Source organism: Heterodontus francisci, chromosome 15, assembly GCF_036365525.1.
Source record: "Heterodontus francisci isolate sHetFra1 chromosome 15, sHetFra1.hap1, whole genome shotgun sequence".
Classification (NCBI taxonomy): domain Eukaryota; kingdom Metazoa; phylum Chordata; class Chondrichthyes; order Heterodontiformes; family Heterodontidae; genus Heterodontus; species Heterodontus francisci.
In genome coordinates this window covers 89,993,628-90,018,985 of record NC_090385.1, presented here as the reverse complement: position 1 = coordinate 90,018,985, position 25,358 = coordinate 89,993,628, and the positions used below count along the sequence as shown (strand labels likewise).

Genomic DNA, 25,358 nt, shown 5'->3' with positions numbered 1-25,358 from the left:
GGAACAGCGATATAGTTCCAAGTCAGGATGGTGTGTGACTTGGAGGGTAACTTGCAGGTGGTGGTGTTCCCATGAATTTGCTGCCCTTGTCCTTCCAGTTGGTAGACGTCGCGGGTTTGGAAGGTGCTGTTGAAGGAGCCTTGGTGCGTTGCTGCAATGCATCTTGTAGATGGTACACACTGTTGCCACTGTGCGTCGGTGGTGGAGGGAGTAAACGTTTGTAGGTGGGGTGCCAATCAAGCGGGCTGCTTTGTCCTGGATGGTGTCAAGCTTCTTGAGTGTTGTTGGAGCTGCACCCATCCAGGCAAGTGGAGAGTATTCCATCACACTCTTGACTTGTGCCTTGTAGATGGTGGACAAGTTTTCGGGAGTCAGGAGGTGCTGTTACTCGCCGCAGGATTCCTAACCTCTGACCTGCTCTTGTAGCCACAGTATTTATATGTTTAGTTTAGAGATACAGCACTGAAACAGGCCCTTCGGCCCACCGAGTCTGTGCCGACCATCAACCACCCATTTATACTAATCCTACACTAACCCCATATTCCTACCACATCCCCACCTGTCCCTATATTCCCCTACCATCTACCTATACTGGGGGCAATTTATAATGACCAATTAACCTATCAACCTGCAAGTCTTTTGGCATGTGGGAGGAAACCGGAGCACCCGGAGGAAACCCACGCAGACACAGGGAGAACTTGCAAACTCCACACAGGCAGTACCCAGAATTGAACCCGGGTCGCTGGAGCTGTGAGGCTGCGGTGCTAACCACTGCGCCACTGTGCCGCCTACTCCAGTTCCATTTCTGGTCAATGGTAGCCCCCAGGATGTTGATAGTGGGGGATTCAGCAATGGTAATGCCATTGAATGTCAAGGGGCGCTGGTTAGATTCTTTCTTGTTGGAGATGGTCATTCTCTGGCACTTGTGTGGCACGAATGTTACTTGCCACTAATCAGCCCAAGCCTGGATATTGTCCAAGACTTGCAGCATTTCTACACCGACTGCTTCAGTATCTGAGGAGTCACGAATGGTGCTGAACATTGTGCAATCATCAGCGAGCATCCCCACTTCTGACCTTATGATTGAAGGAAGGTGATGAAGCAGCTGAAGATGGTTGGGCCTAGGACATTACACTAAGGAACTCCTGCAGTGATGTCCTGGAGCTGAGATGATTTAACTCCAACAGCCACAATCTTCTTTGCTCCAGGTATGACTCAAACCAGCAGAGAGATTTCCCCCTGATTCCCATTGACTTCAGTTTTGCTAGGGCTCCTTGATGCCATACTCGGTCAAATGCTGCCTTGATGTCAAGGGCAGTCACTCTCACCTCACCTCTTGAGTTCAGCTCTTTTGTCCATGTTTGAAACAAGGCTGTAATGAGGTCAGGTGCTGAGTGGCCCTGGAGGAACCCAAACTGGGTATCACTGAACAGGTTATTGCGAAGCAAGTGCTGCTTGATGGCACTGTTGATGACACCTTCCATCACTTTACTGATGATTGAGAGTAGGCTGATGGGGCGGTAATTGGCCGGGTTGGACTTGTCCTGCTTTTTGTGTACAGCACGTACCTGCGCAATTTTCCACATTGCCGGGTAGATGCCAGTATTGTAGCTGTGCTGGAACAGCTTGGCTAGGGGCACGGCAAGTTCTGGAGCACAGGTCTTCAGTACTATTGCTGGAATATTGTCAGGACCCATAGCCTTTGCAATATCCAGTGCCTTCAGTCGTTTCCTTGATATCACACGGAGTGAATCGAATTGGCTGAAGTCTGGCATCGGAGATACTGGGGACTTTCGGAGGGGGCCGAGATGAATCATCAAATTGGCACTTCTGGCTGATGATTGTTGCAAATGCTTCAGCCTTATCTTTCACATTGATGTGATGGGCTCCCCCATCATTGGGATGGGGATATTTGTGCAGCCACCTGCTCCAGTTACATGTTTAATTGTCTCCCACCATGCACGGCTGGATGTGGCAGGACTGCAGAGCTTAAATCTGATCCATTGGTTATGGGATCACTTAGCTCTGTCTATCGCATGCTGCTTACACCGTTTGGCACGCAGATAGTCCTGTGTTGTAGTTTCACCAGGTTGGCACCTCATTTTGAGGTATGCCTGGTGCTGCTCCTGGCATGCCCTCCTTCACTCTTCATTGAACCAGGGTTGGTCTCCTGATTTGATGGTAATGGTAGAGTGGGGGTTATGTCGGGCATTGAGGTTACAGATTGTGGTTGAGTACAATTCTGCTGCTGCTGATGGCCCACAGCGCCTTATGGATGCCCAGTTTTGCATTGCTGGATCTGTTCGAAATATCTCCCATTTAGCACGGTGGTAGTGTCAAACAACACGAAGGAGGGGATCCTCAATGTGAAGGCAGGACTTCGTCTCCACAAGGACTGTGCGGTGGTCACTCCTACCAATGCTGTCCTGGACAGATGCATCTACAGCAGGCAGATAGGTGAGGACGAGGTCAAGCATGTTTTCCCCTCTTATTGGTTCCCTCACCACCTGCCACATACCCAGTCCAGCAAATATGTCCTTTAGGACTCAGCCAGCTCGGTCAGTAGTGGTGCTACCGAGCCACTCGGTGATGGACATTGAAGACCCCACCCAGAGTACATTCTCTGCCCTCGCCACCCTCAGTGCTTCCTCCAAGTGGTCTTCAACATGGAGGAGTACTGACATCAGCTGAGGGAGGGTGGTAGGTGGTAATCAGCAGGAGGTTTCCTTGTCCATGTTTGACCTGATACCATGAGACTTCATGGGGTCCAGAGTCGATGTTGAGGACTCCCAGGGCAACTCCCACCCTACTGTATACCACTGTGCCACCACCTCTGCTGGGACAGGACATACCCGGGGATGGTGATGGCAGTGTCTGGGATATTGTCTGTCAAGTATGATTCCGTGAGTATGGCTATGTCAGGCTGTTGCTTGACTAGTCTGTCGGACAGCTCTTCCAACTTTGGCACAAGCCCCCAGATGTTCATAAGGAGGACTTTGCAGGGTCGACAGGGCTGGGTTTGCTGTTGTTGTTTCCGGTGCCTAGGTCGATGCCGGGTGGTCTGTCCAGTTTCATTCCTTTTAATTGACTTCGTAGCAGTTAGAGACAACTGAGTGGCTTGCTAGGCCATTTCAGAGGGAATGTAAGAGTCAACCACATTGCTGTGGGTCTGGAGTCACATGTAGGCCAGACCAAGTAAGGACAGCAGATTTCCTCCCCTAAAGGACATTCGTGAACTCGATGTGTGTTTACAACAATCGAAAATGGTTTCATGGCTATCATTAGACTAGCTATTTAATTCCAGATTCATTAATTGAATTCAAATTCCACCTTCTGCTGTGGTGGGATTTGAACCCATGTCCCCAGAGCAATTCCATGGTTCTCTGGATTACTAGTCCAGTGACAATACCACTACGCCACTGCTTCCCCAAATGCATCACCTCACACTTCTCGGGATTGAATTCCATTTGCCACTTTTCGGCCACTTAACCAAACCATTGATATCATTCTGGAGTAAACGATTCTCCTCCTTACTATGAACTCCACAGCCAATTGTTGTGTCATCAGCAAATTTCCCAATCATGCCTCCCATAATTAAGTTCAAATCATTAATATATACCACAAACAGCAAGGGACCCAATACTGAGCCCTGTGGAACACCACTGGAAACCGGTTTCCATTCACAAACACATTCGTCGACTACTACCCTTTGTTTCCTGTCACTGAGCCAATTCTGGATCCAACCTGCCACATTCCTTTGTATCCAATGGACTTTCATTTTCCTGACCAGTCTGCCATGTGGGACCTTGTCAAATGCCTTACTAAAATCCATGGAAACCACATCTACCGCACTACCCTCATCAATCCTCCTTGTTAGTTCCTCAAAAAACTCAATCAAGTTAGTAAGACATGACCTACCCCTAACAAATCCATGCTGACTATCCCTGATTAATTTGTGCCTTTCTAAGTGAGTTTATCCTGTCCCTCAGAATAGATTCTAATTTACACAACACTGAGGACAGACTGACTGGCCTATAATTACTTGACTTATCACTCTCAGTCTTTTTAAACAATGGTAGAACGTTCGCAGACCTCCAGTCATCTGGTACCTCGCCTGTATCTAGTGAGGATTTGAAGATGATCCTCAGCACATCTGCTATTTCATCCCTGGCTTCCTTTCACTGCCTGGGATACAAAACATCCGGTCCTGGCGATTTATCCACTTTCAGGGATGTCAGACCCTCTCTCATTACGCTTATCTGATCTAATATTTCACACTGCTGCTCTTTAACTACAATGTCTGCATCAACCCTCTCCTTTGTGAAGACAGGCTAAAAAACTCATTAAGAACCCTGCCCACATCTTCTACATCCATGCATAAATTTCCCTGTACATCTCTGATAGGCCCTTACCTTTCCTTCGTTATCCTCGTACTCTTAATGTACTGATAAAACATCTTTGGGTTTTCCTTGATTTTAGCTGCCAATAATTTTTCATGTCCTCTCTTGGCTTTGCTAATTTTTTTTTAATTCACCCCTGCACTTCCTATACTCTTCTAGGCTTTAAAATCATTAAGATATTTGTGATCTTCATAAGCTTTTTTTTTGCTTTAACTTTCCCAGATAACCAGGGAGCTCTAGATTTGGCAGTACCACCCTTTTATTTTGGGGGAATATGCCTTCACTGTGCCTGTCGTATCTTGCTCCTCAATGCCTCCCACTGGTTTGCCACTGATTTTCCTTCAAGTAGCTGTATCCAGTCTACCATCACCAGGTCACCTCTCAGTTTCGTAAAATTTGCCTTCTCCCAACTTAGGACCTTTGCTTCTGTTTTATCTTTTTTCTTTCCCATGATTATGCTAAAACTAACTGTATTATGGTCACTATCTCCAAAATAGTCACCCACTGTTACTTTATCCACTTTCCAGCTTCATTACCGAAGACTAAATCGAGAATTGCGCCCCTCTCATTGGGCTTGTTATGTGCTGGCTAAAAAAGTTCTCTTGAATGCAGTTCAAGAATTTTGTCCCCTCTGTGCCCTTCACACTGTTTGTATCCCAGTCTATATTGGGTAGTTGAAATCCCCAACCATCACCGCCCTAAAGTTATTGCGCTCAGAAAATTTGCCTACATATTTGTTCTTCTATCTCCCTCTCACGATTTGGGCATCTAAAGCACACTCCCAGGAATGTGGCTGAACCCTTTTTATTTCAGAGCTCCATCCATATGGCCTTGTTTCATGATTCATTTAGCTTATCATTACCTCCTCAAATCTGTTATTGATTCCTTAACTAATAATGCTATACGCCCCCCCTTTATTATCTCCCTGTCTATAACACCTGAACACTCTAAATCCAGGGATGTTGAGCAGCCATTCTTTCCACTCCTTAAGCCAAGTTTCTGATATTGTGTTGCTATGGGTCTATCTGTGATCTCAACTCATCTGCTTTATTTACTATACTCCTTGCATTTAAATAAATATCCTTTAACACTGCCAAATTCCTGAGTTGCACACTTTTTAACCTTTTCTTCTTCAGTCTTTTAGAGTCACTCATCAATTTTGTGAATTTTTTGCATCACATTTCCTGCCCTCAAATTGTCCTATCTAAGACTATGCTCAAGTTCCCATCCCCCTGTTTAAATCATCCCCAACAGAACTAGCAAACCTTCCTGCAAGGATATTTGTCCCAGTCCTGTTCAGGTGTAGGCCATCCTTTTATACAGGTTCCACCTAACCCAGAACTGGTCCCAATGCCCCAGAAGTCTCAAGGCCTCCCTCCTGCACCATCTCTCCAGCCACACATTCATCTGGTGTATTTTCCTATTTCTATACTCACTAGCATATGGCCTTGGGAGTAATCCGGAGATCACTACCTTTGAGGTCCTGCTTGCCAATCTCTTTCCTCCCTAAACTCAGCCTACAGGACCTCATCCCTCTTTCTTCCAATGTGGACCACGACCTCTGGCTGTGCACCCTTGCCCTCCAGAATGCTCTGTAGCCACTCAGTGATATCCATGACTCTTGCACCAGGGAGACAACCTCCCACCCTGGAATCACGTCTGTGACCACAGAAATGCCTGTCTGTTCCCCTAACTATAGAATCCCCTATCACTATTGCTCTCTTGTTTTTTTCTCCTCACTCCCTGCACAGCTGAGCCACCCATGGTGCTCTGGTCATGACTCTCGCTGCACTCTCCAGAGGAACCCTCTCTCCCATCGGTACTCAGAACTGAATACCGGTTAGAAAGTGGGATGCCCTCTGGAGACTCCTGCACTACCTGTCTTGTTCTTTTTTTCTGTCTGCCAGCCACCCAGTCCCTCTCTGCCTGTGCTCTCTTAAGCTCCGGGTTGACTACCTCCTGAAACGTACTATCTACGTAGTCCTTCACCTCACGGATGAACCACAATGACTTCAGCCACTGCTCGAGCTCCGAAACCCAAAGCTCAAGCTTCTGCAGCTGGAGACACTTCCTGAAGATATGTTCGTCACGGTCACATGGTACGTCCGCGATTTCCCACATACCACAGGAGGCACATTCCACTTGGCCGAGCTGCCCTGCCATTACTTAGCTTTACAATGAAATTTAACTAGTGTAATAACTTACCAGCTATTTGCAATCAGCTTTATCCCCTGTACCATTGAGGCTGAAAAGGCAGAAAAGAAAGAGACCAAAGTGCATCTCCCCCTCCGCCAACCAGCGAAATCCCCCACATACAACTCACAGCCTCACTCTGTGAAAACAACACTATTCCAACTAGTAATTATGAATAAATGACAGGTCGCTATGCTAGGGCTTTTTTTTTAAAGAACCTTCTTTTTTACTCTGCTGGATCTAAGATATCCACAGGCAACAACAGCTGCCACCCACTGACCAATCATCCCACAGAATTTCAATGATGTCACTGTGAGTTCTTTTCCCCCACTTATCAAACAGAGTGTGCACCAACACAGCCAGAGAGCCTGCCGCTGACTGCCACTGCCCCGGACTTCAGGTAAGTAAAGGGCCTGGAGCCCTGCTCTGTTTTTCAACAGTGCCGCGCCAGTCCCGGTTCCTCCCAGGTCCGCCGCTGATTGCCGCTGCCCCGGACTTCAGGTAAGTCTCTAAAGTGTTTCCGCTGTCCCCCTGGGAGTCTCCTGCCATGACCAAGCTCTGAGTAGAAGAACTGCTTCAGGAGACTGCTGTCAGGCATGTGAATGACATGTCCCACCCAGCAGAGCTGGTTTTGGGGGATTAGCACCCTGATGCTGGGCAGGTTGGCTTGGGAGAGGACGCTGCCTATTGACCATCTTTCTTGGCCGAAAGAAAGCTGGACATTGCTCATGCAAAGCAGGCTGGTAGTCAGAACTCATGAAGCTTATTGTCATGTTTTCTGAAGAGGCCTTTGCAGATTATGAGATGGCAAAAAGGCTATTCTCGCTGCATATGAGTTAGTCCCTGAAGCTTACCGTCAGAAGTTTAGGAACTTACGGAGATTGGCTGGGCAAACATATTTAGAATTTGAGAGGGTGAAGCAAATGAATTTTGACCATTGGATATGGGCATTAACACTAGAAACCACATATGAGAATCTTTGAGAATTGATTCTCTTACATGAGTTTAAAAACTCAATTTCTTCAGTCGTGAGAATTTATTTAGGTAACCTGAAAGTTTTGAAAGCTAGGCAAGCAGCAGAGATTGCTGATGATTTTGACCTTGTCAATAAGCCAACCTATTTTGTCCATCAGCCCAATAAACCTGAGAAGGATAGAAAGTAGGAGAGTGAAAGGAAGGCAAGTAGCCGGGGACAAGAAGGAACTGCTGGGAATGTCCCAGGATCACCTCCTGAGGTCAGAAATGAAGGTGCTGAGGTTAGAAGTGAGGTTGGCAAGACAAAGTGTTCTCATTGCAACAAAATAGGTCATTTTCGTTCAGAGTGCTGGAAATTGCAAGGTCAACCCATAAGACTTGTTGGGGTATGCAAAATTAATGCAGAGGAAAAGAATCTGACTGAAAGTATAGCAGACCAGGCTATAGTTTTAATGACAGCTGTGACTGGGAAATCAGATACTAAAACTAAAAGGAGTGTAGAGGTATAAAATACCTGAGAGTTATAATGAATTTTTGTCAAAGGGGAGAGTAACTCCATATCCTATAAGTGAGGCAGGAAAACCTTTCATTATAATCAGGGACACCGGAGCAACCCAAACCCTCTTGCTGGAGAAAGATACAAGGTTTCCACAAAAGAGTGCCTTGAATGTTAAAGTTTTAGTTAGTGGAATTGGCAGGGTGTGTACACCCGTACCTTTGTATAAGGTACGCCAAAAGAGTGACTTAATATCTGGGATAGTAATTGGAGGTGTTGTCCACAGTTTACCTGTAAAGGGAATTGATCTACTCCTAGGAAATGATTTGGCTGGATCAAAAGTATCAGATTCTCCGATAGTTACACAGGAATCAAGTGAAATTAAGAAAACAGAGCAATTACAGGAACAAGTTCTAGGAATATTTCCTGCATGTATAATTACTTGAGAAATGGCTAAACAGGATCCATTGTTGGAGGTAAAGGGGGCACGACATGTAGATAGCCAAGTATCTGAAACCTTATTTGGGGATTTGGATAATCCAAATGAGATGTTTAACAGATTGTCTCTCATTGCAGCACAGCAAACTGATCCAGAGATATACCGAATAGCACAGACGGATCTGTCAGAAGCTGAGGCGAAAGGAGTTCCGGAAGGCTATTATATGGCAAATGGGGTTTTGAGGAGGAAATGGAGACTGCCTCATAGACCTGCTGACAATGACTGGACAGTTGTTGAACAGATATGGTATCACCTAAATATCAACAAGGATTAGTAAGGTTAGCATATGACATTCCTTTTGCAGGACATAGGGGAATTCAGAAGACCAAATCACACATAAGCAAACATTATTACCGGCCAGGTCTTACAAAGGATGTGAGACAATTTTGTAGGACATGCCGTATCTGTCAAATGGTAGGAAAACCACAACCTACCATAAAACCAGGGATGAAATATTTGTGTTGTTACCGTCACAGGAAGAACCATTAAAATCATGGTTCATTGTCCCACATAGAGTGATCAAAAGAGTGAGTAAGGTAGATCACTTGATTGACACCCCTGATCACCAGAAGAAGAACCGATTGTGTCACATTAATCTGCTCAAACCATATTACCGCAGGGAGAAGGATAAGCAAGTACAGGTATGTCAGGGAAAGGGGACTGTTGAGAAGGAAAAGGATAGTGAGGATGAGGCAGAAGTATGCCTATGCAATTCTCAGATTTAACCTCCAACCATCAAATTAGTGAACACAGAATAGCTAGGAAAATTAAACCATAGGCTTTTATACTTCGAGGCAAAACAGCATGAAGTCCTAACCAGGGTTTTCACAACGTTTCAAAAAGTTTGTCGGGATAAGCCAGGATGTACAACCTTATCCACACATGATGTGGGTATAAGGGGAACCATTCCTTTGAAACAACATCCTTGTCGCTTAGGTCTAGACAGGCAGGCCCAAATGGAAACAGAGGTACAATGCATGCTGAAGAGCGGCTTAGATGAACCCAGTCAGGACAGCTGGAATTCGCAGGTGGTCTTGAAGTCTAAACCTGGTGGGATGGCTCAAACTTGCATAGACTCTGGAAAAGTCACTGTGGGAAAGAAGGCAGACTCTTACCCAAATTCTCATTCAAAGGACTGTAAGGACAGAGTGGGCAACACAAGCTGTCTCAAAGAGACAATGTGTCAGAAGGATACTGTCAACTTCCTTTGACACTCCAGAATAAGAAAATATCAGCTTCTGTTACACCGGACAGGGTTTTCCAGCATCAAGTGATGCCACATAAGTTAAGGGGTACTCGAGAAACCTCTCAGAGAATAGTAAACTCAGTGGCTGTCAGTGCTCCGAGTTCTGCAGTTCACCTGGCTGAGGTGATGGAGAATAGGGACACTTGGAAGGAAAACATGAAACAATTGGAAGACTATGCTTGTAAATTTGAAATAGGTTAATTCAAACATCCTTTTCTGATATTTTAAAGCCAAAATGTTCTGGTGGAACTTGTTGCTGTAGTCTTAACATTTTAGAAAGGTGTATGCCAGTAAATTTGTATTTTTTACCCATTGTAGTGAAACGCATCTCAGGAATGGCATTTAAATCCACCAGGGGCGGATGTGTCATGATCCTGTTGTTTTTGTCTCTTGGAAATATGTAGTGTGTCTTTAAGACAGCAAAGGATCAGTACTGCTTTAAGAAGGCAACAAGTCTCAGGAGTTAGAGAAAGTGCATTTTGGTTGCCTTTGGATACAAACATATGGAGAGGGAAACAACCAGCTTCAAAGAATGCATCCTGGTTACCTGGCAACAGCCATTCAGAGACCCAGGACCAGATATGCAATTTTGCAATTATCTTTTGAACTGGCTTTTTAGCTGAGAGAGACTGTTCTAGCTGGAGTCACAGACAGACAGCTGTGTGTTAGCACCTGAAAGAAGAAACAGGCCAGTTAAACTGAAGGAAGAGAATTTAGTCTGTATATTCATTATTCTCTCTCAAAATTCAAAAAAAGGTCAAGCCAAAACAGAGATCTCTGATAATTTAAACTGAAGGAAGGGAAGTGAGGCTGTGACAATCTTTAATCCCTCAAAAACTCTAAAGTCAGATTGATTCTATTGAAAGTGTTTGCAAGTTGTTAATTGTTGAGATTCATCGCTGGAGAAGGAAAGCATCACTTACTGCTGGAATTAGACTACAGACTGTTCTACTGTTGAAGAACCTTTTCTTTCCCCGTCGGACGGCTGCGAGGACTTCAAGCAACCTTGAACTTTTTCACCTCCGGCAGGAGCGTAAATTTGCAAGGACTCTAAGTTTTTTCTATGTTTAATGTTGTTTATAAATTTGTCGTATTTAAAAATTTTGTTTTTTGAATTAAACAGTTAATTTGTTGATTTAAAGACACCGAGTTTGGTCAGCTTCATTCGGGGGTTAATCGATGGTACAATTTGACTGGGTCTTTTTTTAATTTGGGAAGTTTAAAAATGATATGTTCAGTGATCTGTGGAGGGATGGGATTGAATTAACAGTGCGTTTCTCCCACCACCATCAGAATCATATTTTTTGATTGGGGGCTTTGACTGGAGCGGTCGGTCATAACAATATCTACACTTTCTAATCTCTTACCATTTAAGAAATACAATGCACATCGATTCCTCACACCAAAGTGGATAACCTCACATTTTTCCACATTATATTCCATCTGCCACGTTCTTGCCCACTCATAAAGTCTTTCCAAATCCCCTTGAAGCCGCTTTACATCTTCCTCACAATACACATTCCCACCTACGTTTTGTGTCATCCGCGAGATTGGAAATACTATATTTGGTCCCCCATTCAAATCATTGATATATATTGTGAACAGTTGGGGCCCAAGCACTGATCCCTGCAGTATCCCACTGGTCACAGACTGCCAACACGAGACTGACCCGTTTATTCCTCCTCTCTGTTTTCTGTCTGTTAACAATCCTTATTATACTTACGTTGCAGGAGAGCAGTGGAGAGAAGTCCAGGCATGCCAGAGTTTGAAAACAAAGTGAACAATGACATTACAGGAAAGCTGCAAGGTGATTGATTGTGAGTAACTGCTGTTCGTGAATACCAGCAAATAGCTGAGTTAGTATTTTACTGTTAGGGTGCGTGTGTTAATAGCTGAATAATAAGGAACAAGTGAGTTGCTGGTATTTTTTTTGAGTAAGGTTTATTTTAACTGGTGAACTGTATTGATTTTTAGTAAGGTTTATCAGTACTAGTACAGTTTTATTAATAATTCTAAGGTGTTGCAGTATTGGTAAGGTTTTGTTGCAGTAGCAAAGGGTCAACTGATAAATAAAGATATGGCAGGGTTGCTTCAACCTCAAGAGTGCACCTCCTGTGCTATGTGGGAGCTCCAGGCTGCTTCCCATTTTCCGGAGAACTATTAGTGCAGGAAGTGTCGTCAATTGAAGCAACTTGAGCTCCAGGTTTTGGAAATTGAGCGGCATCTGGTGACACTGCAGTGTATTCATGAGGATGAGAGCTATGTGGATAGCACGTTGATAGATGCGGTCACCATACAGCTGAAGATTATGCAGGGAGAGAGGGAATGGGTGACCACCAGGCAGTCAAAAAGAATCAGGCAGGTAGTGCAGGAGACCCCTGAGTGCATTTCACTCTCTCAACAGGTATTCAGTTCTGAATACGGAAGAAATTGTTGCTTCACCTGCGGAGTGCAGCCAGAGCCAACCACATGGCACCACAGGTGGCTCAGATGCACAGTGGAGTACAGGTAAGACTGGTGGAAGAGGCAGAGTGATAAGTGATTCAATAGTCAGGGGAACATACAGGCATTTCTGTGGCTGCAGATGTGAATCCAGGATGGTGTGTTGCCTCCCTGGTGCCAAGGTCAAGAATGTCACTGAGCAGCTGCAGAGCATCCTGAAGGAGGAGGATGAATAGCCAGCAGTCATGGTCCACATCACAACCAACAACAGAGGTAGAAAGATGGATGTGGTCTTGCAGTCAGAATTTAGGGAGCTAGGGAAGAAATCAGCAAGCAGGACCTCAAAAGTAGTAATCTCTGGATTACTCCCAGTGCCAAACGCAAGTTAGTTTCGAAATAGAAGGATGAGACACAAGATTGTGTGGCTGGAAAGATGGTGCATGAGGGAGGGCTTTAGATTCCTGGGACATTGGGACCGGCTTTGGGGGAGATAGGACCTGAACAGGCCAAACCGGTTGCACCAGAACAGAGCCGTGACTGAGTTCCTTGCGGGACATTTTGCTAGTGCTGTTGGGGAGGGTTTAAAACTAGTTTGGCAGGGGGACGGGGACCTGAGGGTAGACTCAGTTGGGACAAAATGAGAAATGAAAATGAAAGTCAGAAAATTAAAGGATGAATCTGGAAGACAGAGGAAACGAAGGTTAGAAAAGCAAAAAAAATAGTTTGGCCGTGCTCAAAAGCATCTTATTTCAATGCAAGGAGTATAGCAAATAAAGCAGATGAGCTGAGGGCACAAATAGACACATGGCAGTATGATAACACAGCTATTACAGAAACATGGTTGAAGGAGGGACAGGAATAGCAGCTCAACGTTCCTGGTTACAGCGTCTTCAGACGGGATAGGGAGGGGTTAAGAAAGGTGAGGGAGTGGCAATTTTGGTCAAGGGAACTATTACAGCTGTGAGGAGGGATGATATGTTGAAAGGTTCATCAAATGAGGCCATATGGATGGAGCTAAGGAACATAAAGGGGCAATCACACTGCCGGGACTGTACTACAGACATCAAACAGTCAGAGGGAGATCGAAGAGCAGATATCTCGGCAAATCCCTGAGAAGTGCAAGAACAATAGGGCAGTAATAGTAGGGGATTTTAACTACCCCAATATTAACTGGAATAGTTTTAGTGTGAAAGGAATTGAGGAAGCAGAATTCTTGAGGGGCATTCAAGAGAACATTTTTGCCCAGTATGTAGCAAGTCCAACAAGAGAGGGTGCAGTTTTAGACTTAGTTTTAGGAAATGAAGATGGGCAGGTGGAAGGGGTGGCAGTGGGGTGCATTTTGGTGGTAGTGATCACAATTCAGTCAGTTTTAACATAATTATGGAAAAGGACCAAGATAGAACAGGAGTCAGCGTTCTCAAGTGGGGCAAGGCCAATTTTATTAAACTGAGGAGTGATTTTAGTGAAAATTGACTGGAAACAGCTACTTGAAGGGACATAAGTGTCAGAACAGTGGGAGGCATTCAAAGGGGAGGTTCAAGAAGATCTGAGTAAGCATGTTCCCACAAAGGAAAAGGGTGAGACAACCAAATCTAGAGCCGCATGGATGTCAAGGAGCTTACAGAGTAAGATAAGGCAGAAAAGGAAAGCTCATGTCCGACACCGAGAACTCAATACTACAGAAAGCCGAGAGGAGTATAGAAAGTGGAGCAGCGAAATCAAAAAGGAAATTAGGAAAGTAAAGAAAGGGCATGAAAGAATATTGGCAAACAAAATCAAGGTGAACCCAAAGAAGTTTTACCAATACATTAAAATTAAAAGGATAACTAAGGAGAGAGTAGGAACCATAAAAGACCAAAAAAGTAACCTATGTGTAGAGGCGGAAGATATTGGTATGGTTCTTTATGAATACTTTATGTTTGTCTTCACAAAAGAGGGGGGCGATGCAGATATTGTAGTTAAGGAGGATGAGTGTGACGTATTGGATGTGATCAACATCGGGAGAGAGGAAGTATTAATGGGAATAGCATCTTTGAAAGCTGATAAATCACCAGGGCCAGATGAAATGTATCCTCAGCTGGTAAAAGATGCAAGAGAGGGAATAGCAGAGGATCTGATCACCACTTTCCAGTCCTCACTGGATACAGGTGTGGTGTCGGAAGATTAGAAAACTGCTGACATTTTACCTTTGTTTCAAAAGGGAGCGAGGGGTAGACTGAATATTACAGGCCAGTCAGTCTAACCTCAGTAGTGGGCAAATTATTGGATTCTATTCTGAGAGACAGGATATACTGTCACTTAGAAAGGCACAGGTTAATCAAGGATATTCGGCATGGATTTGTTAAAGAAAGATGTTGTTTGACCAACTTGATCGAATTTTTTGAAGAGGTAACAAGGAAGATAGATGAGGGCAGCGCAGTTGATGTGGCCTACATGGATTTTGACAAGGCTTTTGACAAGGTCCCACATGGCAGACTGGTTAAAAAAATAAAATCTCATGGATCCAGGGAGATGCAGCAAGGTGGATACAAAATTGGCTCAGTGGCAGAAAGCAACGGGTAATTATTGAGGGCTGTTTTAACGACTGGAAGGCCGTTTCCATTGACGTTCTGCAGGGCTTAGTACTGGGTCCCCTGCTGTTTGTGGTATATATTAACAATTTGGACGTAAATGAAAAGGGCATGATCAAGAAGCTTGCAGATGATGCTAAGATTGGTTGCCTGGTAGATAGCGAGGAGGATAGCTGTCGGCTGCAGGAAGATATTGATGGTCTGGTCAGATGAGCAGAAAAGTGGCAAATGGAATTCAACTTGGAGAAGTGTGAGGTGATGCATTTGGGGAGGGTAAACAAGGCAAAGGAATACAAAATAAATAGGAAAATAGTAAGAAATTTAGAGGAAGTGAAGGACCTTGGAGTGAATGTCCACAGATCCTTGGAAATAGCAGGACAGGTCAATAAGACGGTTAAGAAGGCATATGAAATCCATTCCTTTATTAGTCAAGGTACAGAATACAAGAGCAGAGAGGTTGTGCTGGAACTTAATAACTCAGTGGTTCGGCCACAACTTGAGTACTGTGTACAGTTCTGGTCACCTCATTACAGAAAGGATTTAATTGCACGAGAGAGGGTACAGAGGAGATTTGCGAGGATGTTGCCAGGATTGGAAAGCTAATAGACTGTTATCATTTATTGCGAGGGGAATTGAATACAAAAGTAAGGAGGTTATGCTTCAGCTCTACAGGGCATTGGTGAGACCACATCTGGAATACTGTTTCGAGTACTGGTCTCCTTATCCAAGGAAGGATGTAAATGCATTGGAGGCAGTACAGAGAAGGTTTACTAGACTAATACGTGGGATAGTGGCCTGTCTTACGGGGAAAGATTGGACAGGCTAGGCTTGTATCCGCTGGAATTTAGAAGAGTAAGAGGTGACTTGATTGAACCATATAAGATCCTGAGGGGTCTTGACAGGGTGGATGTGGAAAGGATGTTTCCCCTTGTGGGAGAATCTCGAACTATGGGTCACTGTATAAAACTAAGGGGTCACCCATTTAAGGCAGAGATCAGGAGAATGTTTTTCTCTCGGACGGTCGTGGTCTTTGGAATTCTCTTCCTCAAAAGGCAGTGGAAGGAGAGTCTTTGAATATTTATAAGGCAGAGGTAAATGGATTCTTGATAAACAAGGGGGTGGAAGGTTATCGGGGTAGGTAGAAATGTGGAGTAATCAGTTTAGCCAGGAACTTATTGAATGGCGGCACAGGCTCGAGGGTCGAGTGGCCAACTCCTGCTCCAAATTCGTATATTCGTATGTGCGTATGTACGTACGTTCAGATTGAACTACCTCACTTTCAAACATAATGTAAAATTCCATCATATTGTGGTCATTCATCCCTAAAGGTTCCTTACAACAAGATTATTAATTAGTTCTTTCTCATTACATAATATTAGATCTAAAATGGCCTATTTCAAGTCGGTTCCTCAACATACTGTTCCAGAAAACCATCCCTAACACACTTCAGAAACTTGTCCTCCACAGCATTTGTGCTCATTAGGTTTACCCAGTCTACGTGCAGATTTAATTCACCCATGATTACTGGGTATTACCCATGCTACATGCATCTCTAATCTCCTGATTAATGTCATGACCCACACCACCACTACTGTTTGGTGGCCTATAAACAACTCCTACCAATGTTTACTGCCCCTTGCTGTTTCTTAGCTCCACCCAGATTCCACATTTTGTTCTTCCGATCGGAGATCCTCCTTTACTAATGTACTGATCCATTCCCTTATTATCAGTACAACACCATCTCCTTTTCCTTTTTGCCTGTCCTTCCTAAATGTTGAATATCCTTCAATATTCAGTCCCTAGTCTTGGTCACCCTGTAGCCACATTTCTGTTATGGCAATTAGATCATACCCATTTACCTCTACTTGGGCTTTTAAGTCATCTACCTAGTTGCGAATGCTGCGTGCATTCAGATAGAGTGCCCTTAACCTTGTCTTCTTGACATTCTGCATTCCAAGCCTAGTTGATGCTCGCCTTTGTTTCATCTGCCTTCTAATGTCACTTGTTACTTTTCTACCTCCTGTTACCTGCTTTACTTCCTTCTAATTTGAGCTACCCATCAGGCTCCCATCCCCCTGACAAGCTAGTTTAAAGCCTCCCCAACAGCATGAGCAAATCTCCCTTCAGGGATGTTAGTTCGGGTCCTGTTAATGTGTAGCTCGTCCATCTTGTACGGGTCCCACCTTCCCCAGAACCAATCACAATGCCTCAGAAATCAGATGCCCTCCCTCCTACACCAATTTCCAGTCACGTTTTCAATCTATCAATTCTCCTATTCCTATGCTCACTAGCACATGGCACTGGAAGTAATCCTGAGATTACTGCTTTGGAGGTCTTTTTATTTTTTATTTAGAGATACAGCACTGAAACAGGCCCTTCGGCTCATCGAGTCTGTGCCGACCATCAACCACCCATTTATACTAATCCTGCATTAATCCCATATTCCTACCACATCCCACCTTCCCTCAATTCTCCTACCACCTACCTATACTAGGGGCAATTTTATAATGGCCAATTTACCTATCAACCTGCAAATCTTTGGCTGTGGGAGGAAACCGGAGTACCCGGCGAAAACCTACGCGGTCACAGGGCGAACTTGCAAACTCTGCACAGGCAGTACCCAGAATTGAACCCAGGTCGCTGGAGCTGTGAGGCTGTGGTGCTAACCACTGCGCAATTGTGCCGTTTTTTAACTTCCTTCCTAACTCCCTAAAATCTGCTTTCAGGACCGCATCCCTCTTCCTACTTATGTCATTGGTACCAATGTGGACCATGACCTCTGGCTGTTCACCCTCCCCCAGGACGATGTCCTCCAGCCGCTCTGTGACATCCTTGACCCTGGCTCCAGGGAGGCAACACACCATCCTGGAGTCACGTTTACTGCCGCAGAAACGTCTGTCTGATCCCCTGACTATCGAATCCCCTATCACTATTGCTCTTCCACTCTTCTTCCTTCCCTGCTATGCAGCTGAGCTACCCATCATGCCACGGACTTTGCTCCGGCTGCACTCCCCCGAGGAACCATTGCTCTCACCAGTATCCAAAATAGAAAACTTATTAGCAAGCAAGATAGACTCAGGGGACGCCTGCACTGCCTGCCTGGTTCTCTTAGACTGCCTGGCAGTCACCCATTCCCTCTCTGCCTGCATGCTCCTAACCTGCCGCGTGACCACCTCCCTAAACGTGCTATCCACGTAGTCCTCTGCCTCGCGGATGCACAAGAGTAACTCCAGCTGCCACTCAAGTTCTGAAACCTGGAGCTCAAGCTTCTGCAGCCACATACACTTACTACAGATGTGTTTGTTTAGGACCATGGGGCGTCCGTCACTTCCCACATACCGCAGGATGTACATTTCACTTGGCCGAGCTGACCTGCCATAACATAACTTTAAAAATTTTCTATTACAATCAGCAGTAAAATAACTTACCAGTTACTTACCAATCAACCTCTTCCCCATTCTGAAGACAGAGGCAGCTACTGGAGGCTGTAAAAAGGTGGAAGAAACAAAGGAGCCCCTCCCTCACGCACCAACCTCCTACTTTTCACTCTGTGCACTCAAATTTATTTTCTTCTTAATTTATAGATCCCCTCCTTACCAAACTCCCTCACTTACCAAACTCCCTTCTTCACAATCTGTGCCCTCCAGCAGCACTCAATGCAGACAAGTAGCACTGAGAGTCCCCTGAATGTATACACTGAAAACAATGCTGTGTCAGTTGTGCTCGAGCTCTGCTAAAGCTCAGAAACCAGTTTAAATTAGCTACATAATTACCCAGCTCCAGCTACTCTCAGAAAGTTTGTATACCCCTGTTTAAAACTGCAAGAAACCTAACTTATCTCTTAACTGAATCAGGGATTTCAATTAATTGCTGTTGTAAACAAAACAAAAACTAGTCTTGAGAGATGAATCCTTAAAATTCACTCACTTACCAAACTCCCTTCTTCACACACTGTATCCTCCAGCAGCACTCAATGCAGACAAGCAGCACTGAGTCCCCTGAATTTATACTCGGAAAACAATACTGTGTCCGCTCTGCTAGAACTCTGCTAAAGCTCAGAAAACAGTTTAAGCTCGCTACCGAATTAACGAGCTCCAGCTATTCTCAGAGTGTTAGTAAAGCCCTGTTTAAAAGTGATCTTGCCACTTCTATATGCTTCAGAGACTTGGACAACTTACAGCAGGCACCACAAATCACTGAAGAAGTACCACCAGAGGTGACTCCACAGGCTACACTAATAGTGTCAGAGGGGTCTTGGAACCAACTGTCCTCAACACTATCAGAGAGAAATTATTGTTGGCAATATTAGTGACAAGTTAACAAGTTCATATGAGGTTCCTTAATCTGTTCTATTAGGGCAGGTTTAACCCTTTAAAATTAACAGGTTAGCGTTAGTGTCTCCATTAAATCACCAGAAAGAAGAATGTGTTCTGAATACATTAAATGTTAATTCACTAATACCACTGACAGTAATTTCTCTTCTAATGTATGATGGATTGTGTGTTTAATGAAGAGGTTTAATGGGTAAAACAGAGGTCAGAATTACTGTTTTAATTCTCATTGCACCAGACGAAAAACTGGCCCTTGGAGCTGTTTTTTAACTGTTCAAATGGTATTTTTAAAATTCCATTCCCACCTCCTAAATATATCGGAGAAACAAAGGCCTGGATTTTAGCCTGAAGGCAAGTTCTGTGACGGGGGAGGGTGCGTGAGAGTGTTGTGAGGTCTGGAAATGAGTTTCCTGAAAGAAGAGCAGACTTTAATGGCAGGGCTGCTTTCAGTTCTCACCCACTGGCAGCCTGATTGACAGGCTGGACGCCTTTCAGACAAGAAGCCAGCTTGACAGGGCCAAAGCCTATGAGAACAGGTAGGTAATGAGGGGGGTTGTGGGGGGCGTGAGAGACCATTGGAGGGTGGGGGTTTCCTGATTATGGGTGGTGAAGTCAAATCATGGGAGGATCTGGGGCCCAGATTGCACCTCTGTAATCTCTGTTTCGAACTGTGGTAAAAGTATTCAAGCTCAGTGTTCTTTTCAATCCACACATCCAACAGTGGAATTGATCGAAACAGTGTTCTGATAAAAAGCAATCAGTTTATGAATATCTTTCTATCTTCTGAATCTCTTCACAATCTGCTCTTGAAACAGACCAATGTAATTCCCTCCAGACTCCTTCCACCTGGAGATCTACCATATCTGACTTGTCACCTCCTCCATTGTCAAACCAGCTGAAGATATAATTCAAACGTGAGCCCTCACTCTAGTGATCCTAATGAAAGCAGCTTCCAATAGCAATGGAACGTAGTTGGACATTCTGTGTGAGTTTTAAAATTGGCCTCATTATCTCGAAGGGGTATGCTAACACTTTGAGAGTAGCTGTTGCTAGTTAATTAGGTAGCTAGCTTAAACTGGTTTCTGAGCTTTAGCAGACTTCAAGCAGAGCAGACACAGCATTGTTTTCCGAGTATAAATTCAGGGGACTCTCAGTGCTGCTTGTCTGCACTGAGTGCTGTTGGAGGGTACAGAGTGTGAAGAAGGGAGTTTGGTAATTGAAAAGCAATAATTGAAATTCCTGATTCAGTAAAAAGATAACAAGATCACTCGGTTGGGACAGATGAGAAGGACAGTGTCCCAGGATAATTCATCATCAGAATTCAAATATCTTGATATCCTCAAACTGTCTCTTGAATGAATCTAAAGATTTTACCTCCACCCGAATGAGAAGCTCATTCCAAGCATTGATCACCCATTGTATGAACTGAATACAGGAACATGGTCCAGAGAAGGACAACTCAAATCTTCCTGACATTAGTCCAAAATTAGATTGATATAGGGATGGACAGATAGATAATCAGATAGATAGATAATTGTTTGGATGGATGGACAGGAAATAGATATATTAATGTACTGGTTATTCATCCTTATCAGATGGAGGTTGAAACCAGCTTTGCTGAAGCACTGTCAGGTATTTGACCCAATACCTGGAGAACTCTGTATCTGTTATTCACTTATTAAAACTGATGTTGGTTTCATGTTTCATTTTTCTAAAAGAGATGCAAGACAATTGAAATTGTCTTATTTTTACTGCTTTATTTTAGATGCAGGAGTTGGGGTTTCATCAGGTCATTGACAGGGATTGAAGGATGTTGTTCAATACTTTCCATTGATATAAACCTGAGGAGGGAATTCAATCTGTCCTAATGTAGTAATGTGCCTCTGGAATGAGAGGCATGATGAAAAATGACAACTATTTCAGAGAGTTTGAGAAAATGAATGGGAGTGAGTGTGCTGCTAATCAGTTTTATAGGAACAGAGACATTACTCCATGGAATACAGAATGTATTATTCTGCTGTTATAGTCAGTCTGTGTAAATGCCTGGTTTCTCTGCGAGGTCTGGAAAAACAGTGGGAAATAACTAGCTCTCCTCCTCTCATTTTTATACAAATTTACCAAGATTTTTTGTAATTTACTAATACACACACAGTGAGCAGCAGAGCTGGACTGTGCTGTCTGTAGAGTGTGCAGACTGTAACTTTGTGTTCTGACCCATCTGCAGCCTCACCCATGTAATAAAAGGGATTGGACTGATTCAATCAGAGTGAAACAGTGGCCCTGATTATATCACTAGAAATGACAGCATCATTCCCAAAGAAATGTCATTCTAAAACACATTCCACATTTTCTAGATCCACTCTGCAATCTCACTCTGGATGATGGATATTTTGAAATAGTTAATACAACATGGCTGCATGTAAACAATGAAACTTGTCCAAATGGATCAGAAATCTACATTCCTCACCAGGGTCCAAGTGAGCAATACTGGAAGTAAGTAAATTACTACAGATAGCTGCACCTATAACCTGCACAGCTGTACCAGTAGCTTCCTCTTGGGAAGATTAGTTGGGTAACTGTCCTGTTAAATGAGGGAAAAGCTGTTTGATTTAGATATTTTTATTTTTATTTATTTTTTATTTAGATAGAGATGCTATGAACATCACACATCAGTTACAAAATAACATCACAACAGGGACCCTTTCATTAGTTAACAGTGTAAGACATAACCTTTTACTCTTGATTGGTTATTCGAAAGTTCAAACATGAGAATTACAAGAAATAAGGAGATAACACGCAAAGCTCAAATTAAACTCTAATGGCTTTACTGTGTTTGGTAGGAATACAAGTAAACAACACAAATCACCGATTCGCAATCAACCCGTTAATGATACACCCATTAGTCACAAATGAGTTACAAGGAATCATACATGCATGATACCTTCCTGCTGATTATTTTCTTCAGTAGCTGATCAAGCTACTCGACTTCAGCACTGAATCACTATTTGCAATGTTTTTTATAACTTTCTTTCCCCTGGTGGGCAGGATGTTATTGACAGATAACTTTACACTGTCCTTTCTAAATCCATCTGAAGATACAATTGTCCAATGAGGCATCTAATTCTTTGTTCAAACTACATTATCATAAACTGCCTTGGCCATTAACATATGTTTGCATCTCCTTCAGATGTGAAGTTAACTGGCCTGTAGTTTCCGGCTTTCTGTCTCCCTCCCTTTTTGAATAAAGGAGTTACATTGGCTATTTTTCAATCTAATGAACATTCCCTGAATCGAGGGAATTTTGGAAAATCAAAACCAATGCATTAACTATCATTGTGGTATAGAGCTTCTAGATCTGTAACTGCCAGCGTATCACTGGTTCTTTCCCAAAATTACTCAATTAATTTGTGCATCTACCTTTCGTACAATTAGATGGTTTTAAGTTTACACCACTCTGGCCGTGATAATCAAATGTCGTGTTAAATTTAAAATTCCCAGTGTAACTTCATAATGAACATCGTGATATACAACATTTCGAGTGGGGATTATTACTAGCTCTTGCTTGGCCCTGGATTATGTTTGGGACAACTCTCCTGAGGTTTCTGCGTTACATTTGCAGAAGGAGTGGGTTTGGGTTGCACCTTTAATTTTACTGCCTGTTCAATTCCCTTTATGCATTCCTACACCACAGAGGAGTCAGTGTGTGTGTCAGTATATTACGCCACTGGAAATTCTTACTATTACACTTTGGGGGCATCATAATCGTAATTGTTGTCCTAAATAGATTCACATCGACATACATCCCTTCATATTCTTGCCATCATCGTGACTCACATCACCTAGTTTCCCCTTGGACAGTTGATTGTACTGGATTTCCCAGGTTCTCATTGAGGTTCCCAACCTGGTAGTAACTCGTTTCATCAGTTTTCTCATTTTGAATGAAACATACACATTGCTGACCTGGAACCTTTCCCAGTTTACATGTTAGATACATCACTCTTCCCTCATTCACCTTATGGGTGGTTACCCCAACCCAGCATCTAGACAATTTGATTGGCAATCACCCTGAATGTGTCAAAGGGCAACATCTCAGGTGTCTTCCCGGGTTAGCTCTTGGGATTAATAATAATTTGGCTTGTATACTCCATATTACAAGCCCCACCACTTTGATTGTCATGGTTGTTATGACTGTTTCAGTATAGAGTACCAGTCCACACATCAGCCAGTATAGTCATCATCCCATTTCTTCTTGGGCAGCGTTGATGACCCTCTAGAAGAGAGACACTCGAATCATCTCTTTTTGTCCAAAAGAAGCTGTGAAAACTACCACTAAGGCTATACCTCAGAGGGCTCTGTCTCTTTCTTCTTGCTTTCTGTTGTTGTGCTTGAATTAAGACGAGAGACCATGGGTCTCTGTTAGGTGTGGGAGGGGTTTGATCTCCCCCTCATGCACCTGCACCATATTGTACCTGTTCGACAAATTGCTATGGTGGCAGATCCTCGTCATCCCCTCGGTGTGGTTATATCTGCTTCTTCATGCACATGATCATGCCCTGCTATCTCCTGGTTCTGTTTGCAGGTTGAGAAAGCTTCATTTGGTTAATGTGAAACCGTTAAAATTTCTTTGGCAACTGAATTGTGTACACAATGAGACTAGCCTTGTCCACAATACTCTGTGGTCCCTGGTACAGGGGTTCAAACACACCTACTCTTGCATAATTTCATACCATCACCTGGATTCTGACCTCCCACTGCTGAGGTTGACTCGCTAGGAACAATAAAATACCTTAATGTGTCTTCTGTGTACTATGGGCAGCATTTGGATGCAATTCTCTCAGGGTTTCCCACAGGTCATTCAGAAACTTATTTCTATACATCTGGTTGACCTTTCGGTCATTCAATGTAGGGACCAGTAGGTGTGTTGGGGTTCTCAAAGGTTTCTCCATGACCAATACATGGGGAATACCTTGTCCCCTTTGACTCCTGACTGCATATATTCATCAATATCAAAGGTAATACCTCAGCCCACTTAGTGAGGTTGTTGTTCAATTCCTTACATAAAGCCAATTTAAGGGTCCAACTTATTCATTGCACAATTCCCAATGATTGCAGGTTGTGGGCCACATGCCATTTTCCATCAATGCCGAACAACTTGGCCTGTAAAATGACTTCCTTGATTGGATTCAACCACTCGGGGCAGCCCCCACCTAGAGAAGACTCCCTGTCTTGTGGTTTGCAGTCCACAATGCAGTGGTGGACTTGCAAGGAAAAGCTTCCATTCACTTGGTGAAGTTGTCCACTAACACCAGACAATATTAATGACCTTTCTTAGTAGTGGGCAAAGGGTCTGATAAAATCAATTTGAACACATTGCCACAGGTTCTCTGACCAACAGGTATGCCCTAGAGGAACCTTCCTCCTGTGTGGGTCAGGGTTATTAGCAGCACACATCAAACAATTTTTACAGAAACCCTCTACATCTTTCCTTAATCAAGACCATCTCACTACCACCACCTGTTTCCATGTCACATCTGGTATGGGTGTCTAGCTCCAGGACCTCCAATTGCTAACTGAATAAACTGTTCCCAATATCCCTCAGGAACTACCCATCAGTCTCCCTTAAACAGCATTAACTCTCTGAAATCCATGTTCCTGGTTTTGTAACATTCTTTGATGGGCTGGATTATGTGGTGCCAGTGGAATTCATGGCACTAGGCTGCGAAGGCGGAGGGGGAACTCTGCCACGGCCTTTCCGAGCCCCCACACCCACCGGTGCGATTCTCCATTGTTCTGGCACATAAGTGCCCAGCGGCGGAATCTCCATCCCTTTAAAGATGGGGATCCCACCTTCATGAGCTGCTGCCCAATCACAAAGCCAGCAGCTCAGCAGTGTCGGCAGCACCACCAGGAGGCCCTGGCAAGGCGGGGTTGGGCGGAGGGGTGGGGTGGGGGGTTGTGGGAGATTAAGCGTGAAATGCAGGGTTAAATGCCAGTAGCGGGTGATGAGGGCCTTAATTGGCCCGTTTTAGACCATCTGAGGACCTGAATTGGCCTTGGCCTATCCGGTCCCTGACAAAATCACTTGGCAACAGACCCTCCGACCCCACCTCCTGTCGTGATTCGATGGGCTCCCCTGCCTCAAACCCCATCTCAGGGGTACCCATAAAATCTAGCCATAAGTCTTTACCATCTTCTTTTTCTGAATT

The 25,358-nt window shown here is 44.0% G+C and overlaps 1 protein-coding gene across 1 annotated transcript in view; it reads left to right on the top strand.

Moving 5' to 3' along the window:
- Window positions 1–25,358, top strand: part of LOC137377781 (sodium- and chloride-dependent neutral and basic amino acid transporter B(0+)-like) — a 392,958-nt gene that overhangs the window by 88,042 nt on the left and 279,558 nt on the right. Inside the window, exon 2 of the mRNA XM_068047832.1 lies at window positions 11,540–11,616. Coding sequence (XP_067903933.1) covers window positions 11,593–11,616 — 24 coding nt within the window. The 5' untranslated portion in view covers window positions 11,540–11,592. The remainder of the gene's footprint in view (window positions 1–11,539; window positions 11,617–25,358) is intronic.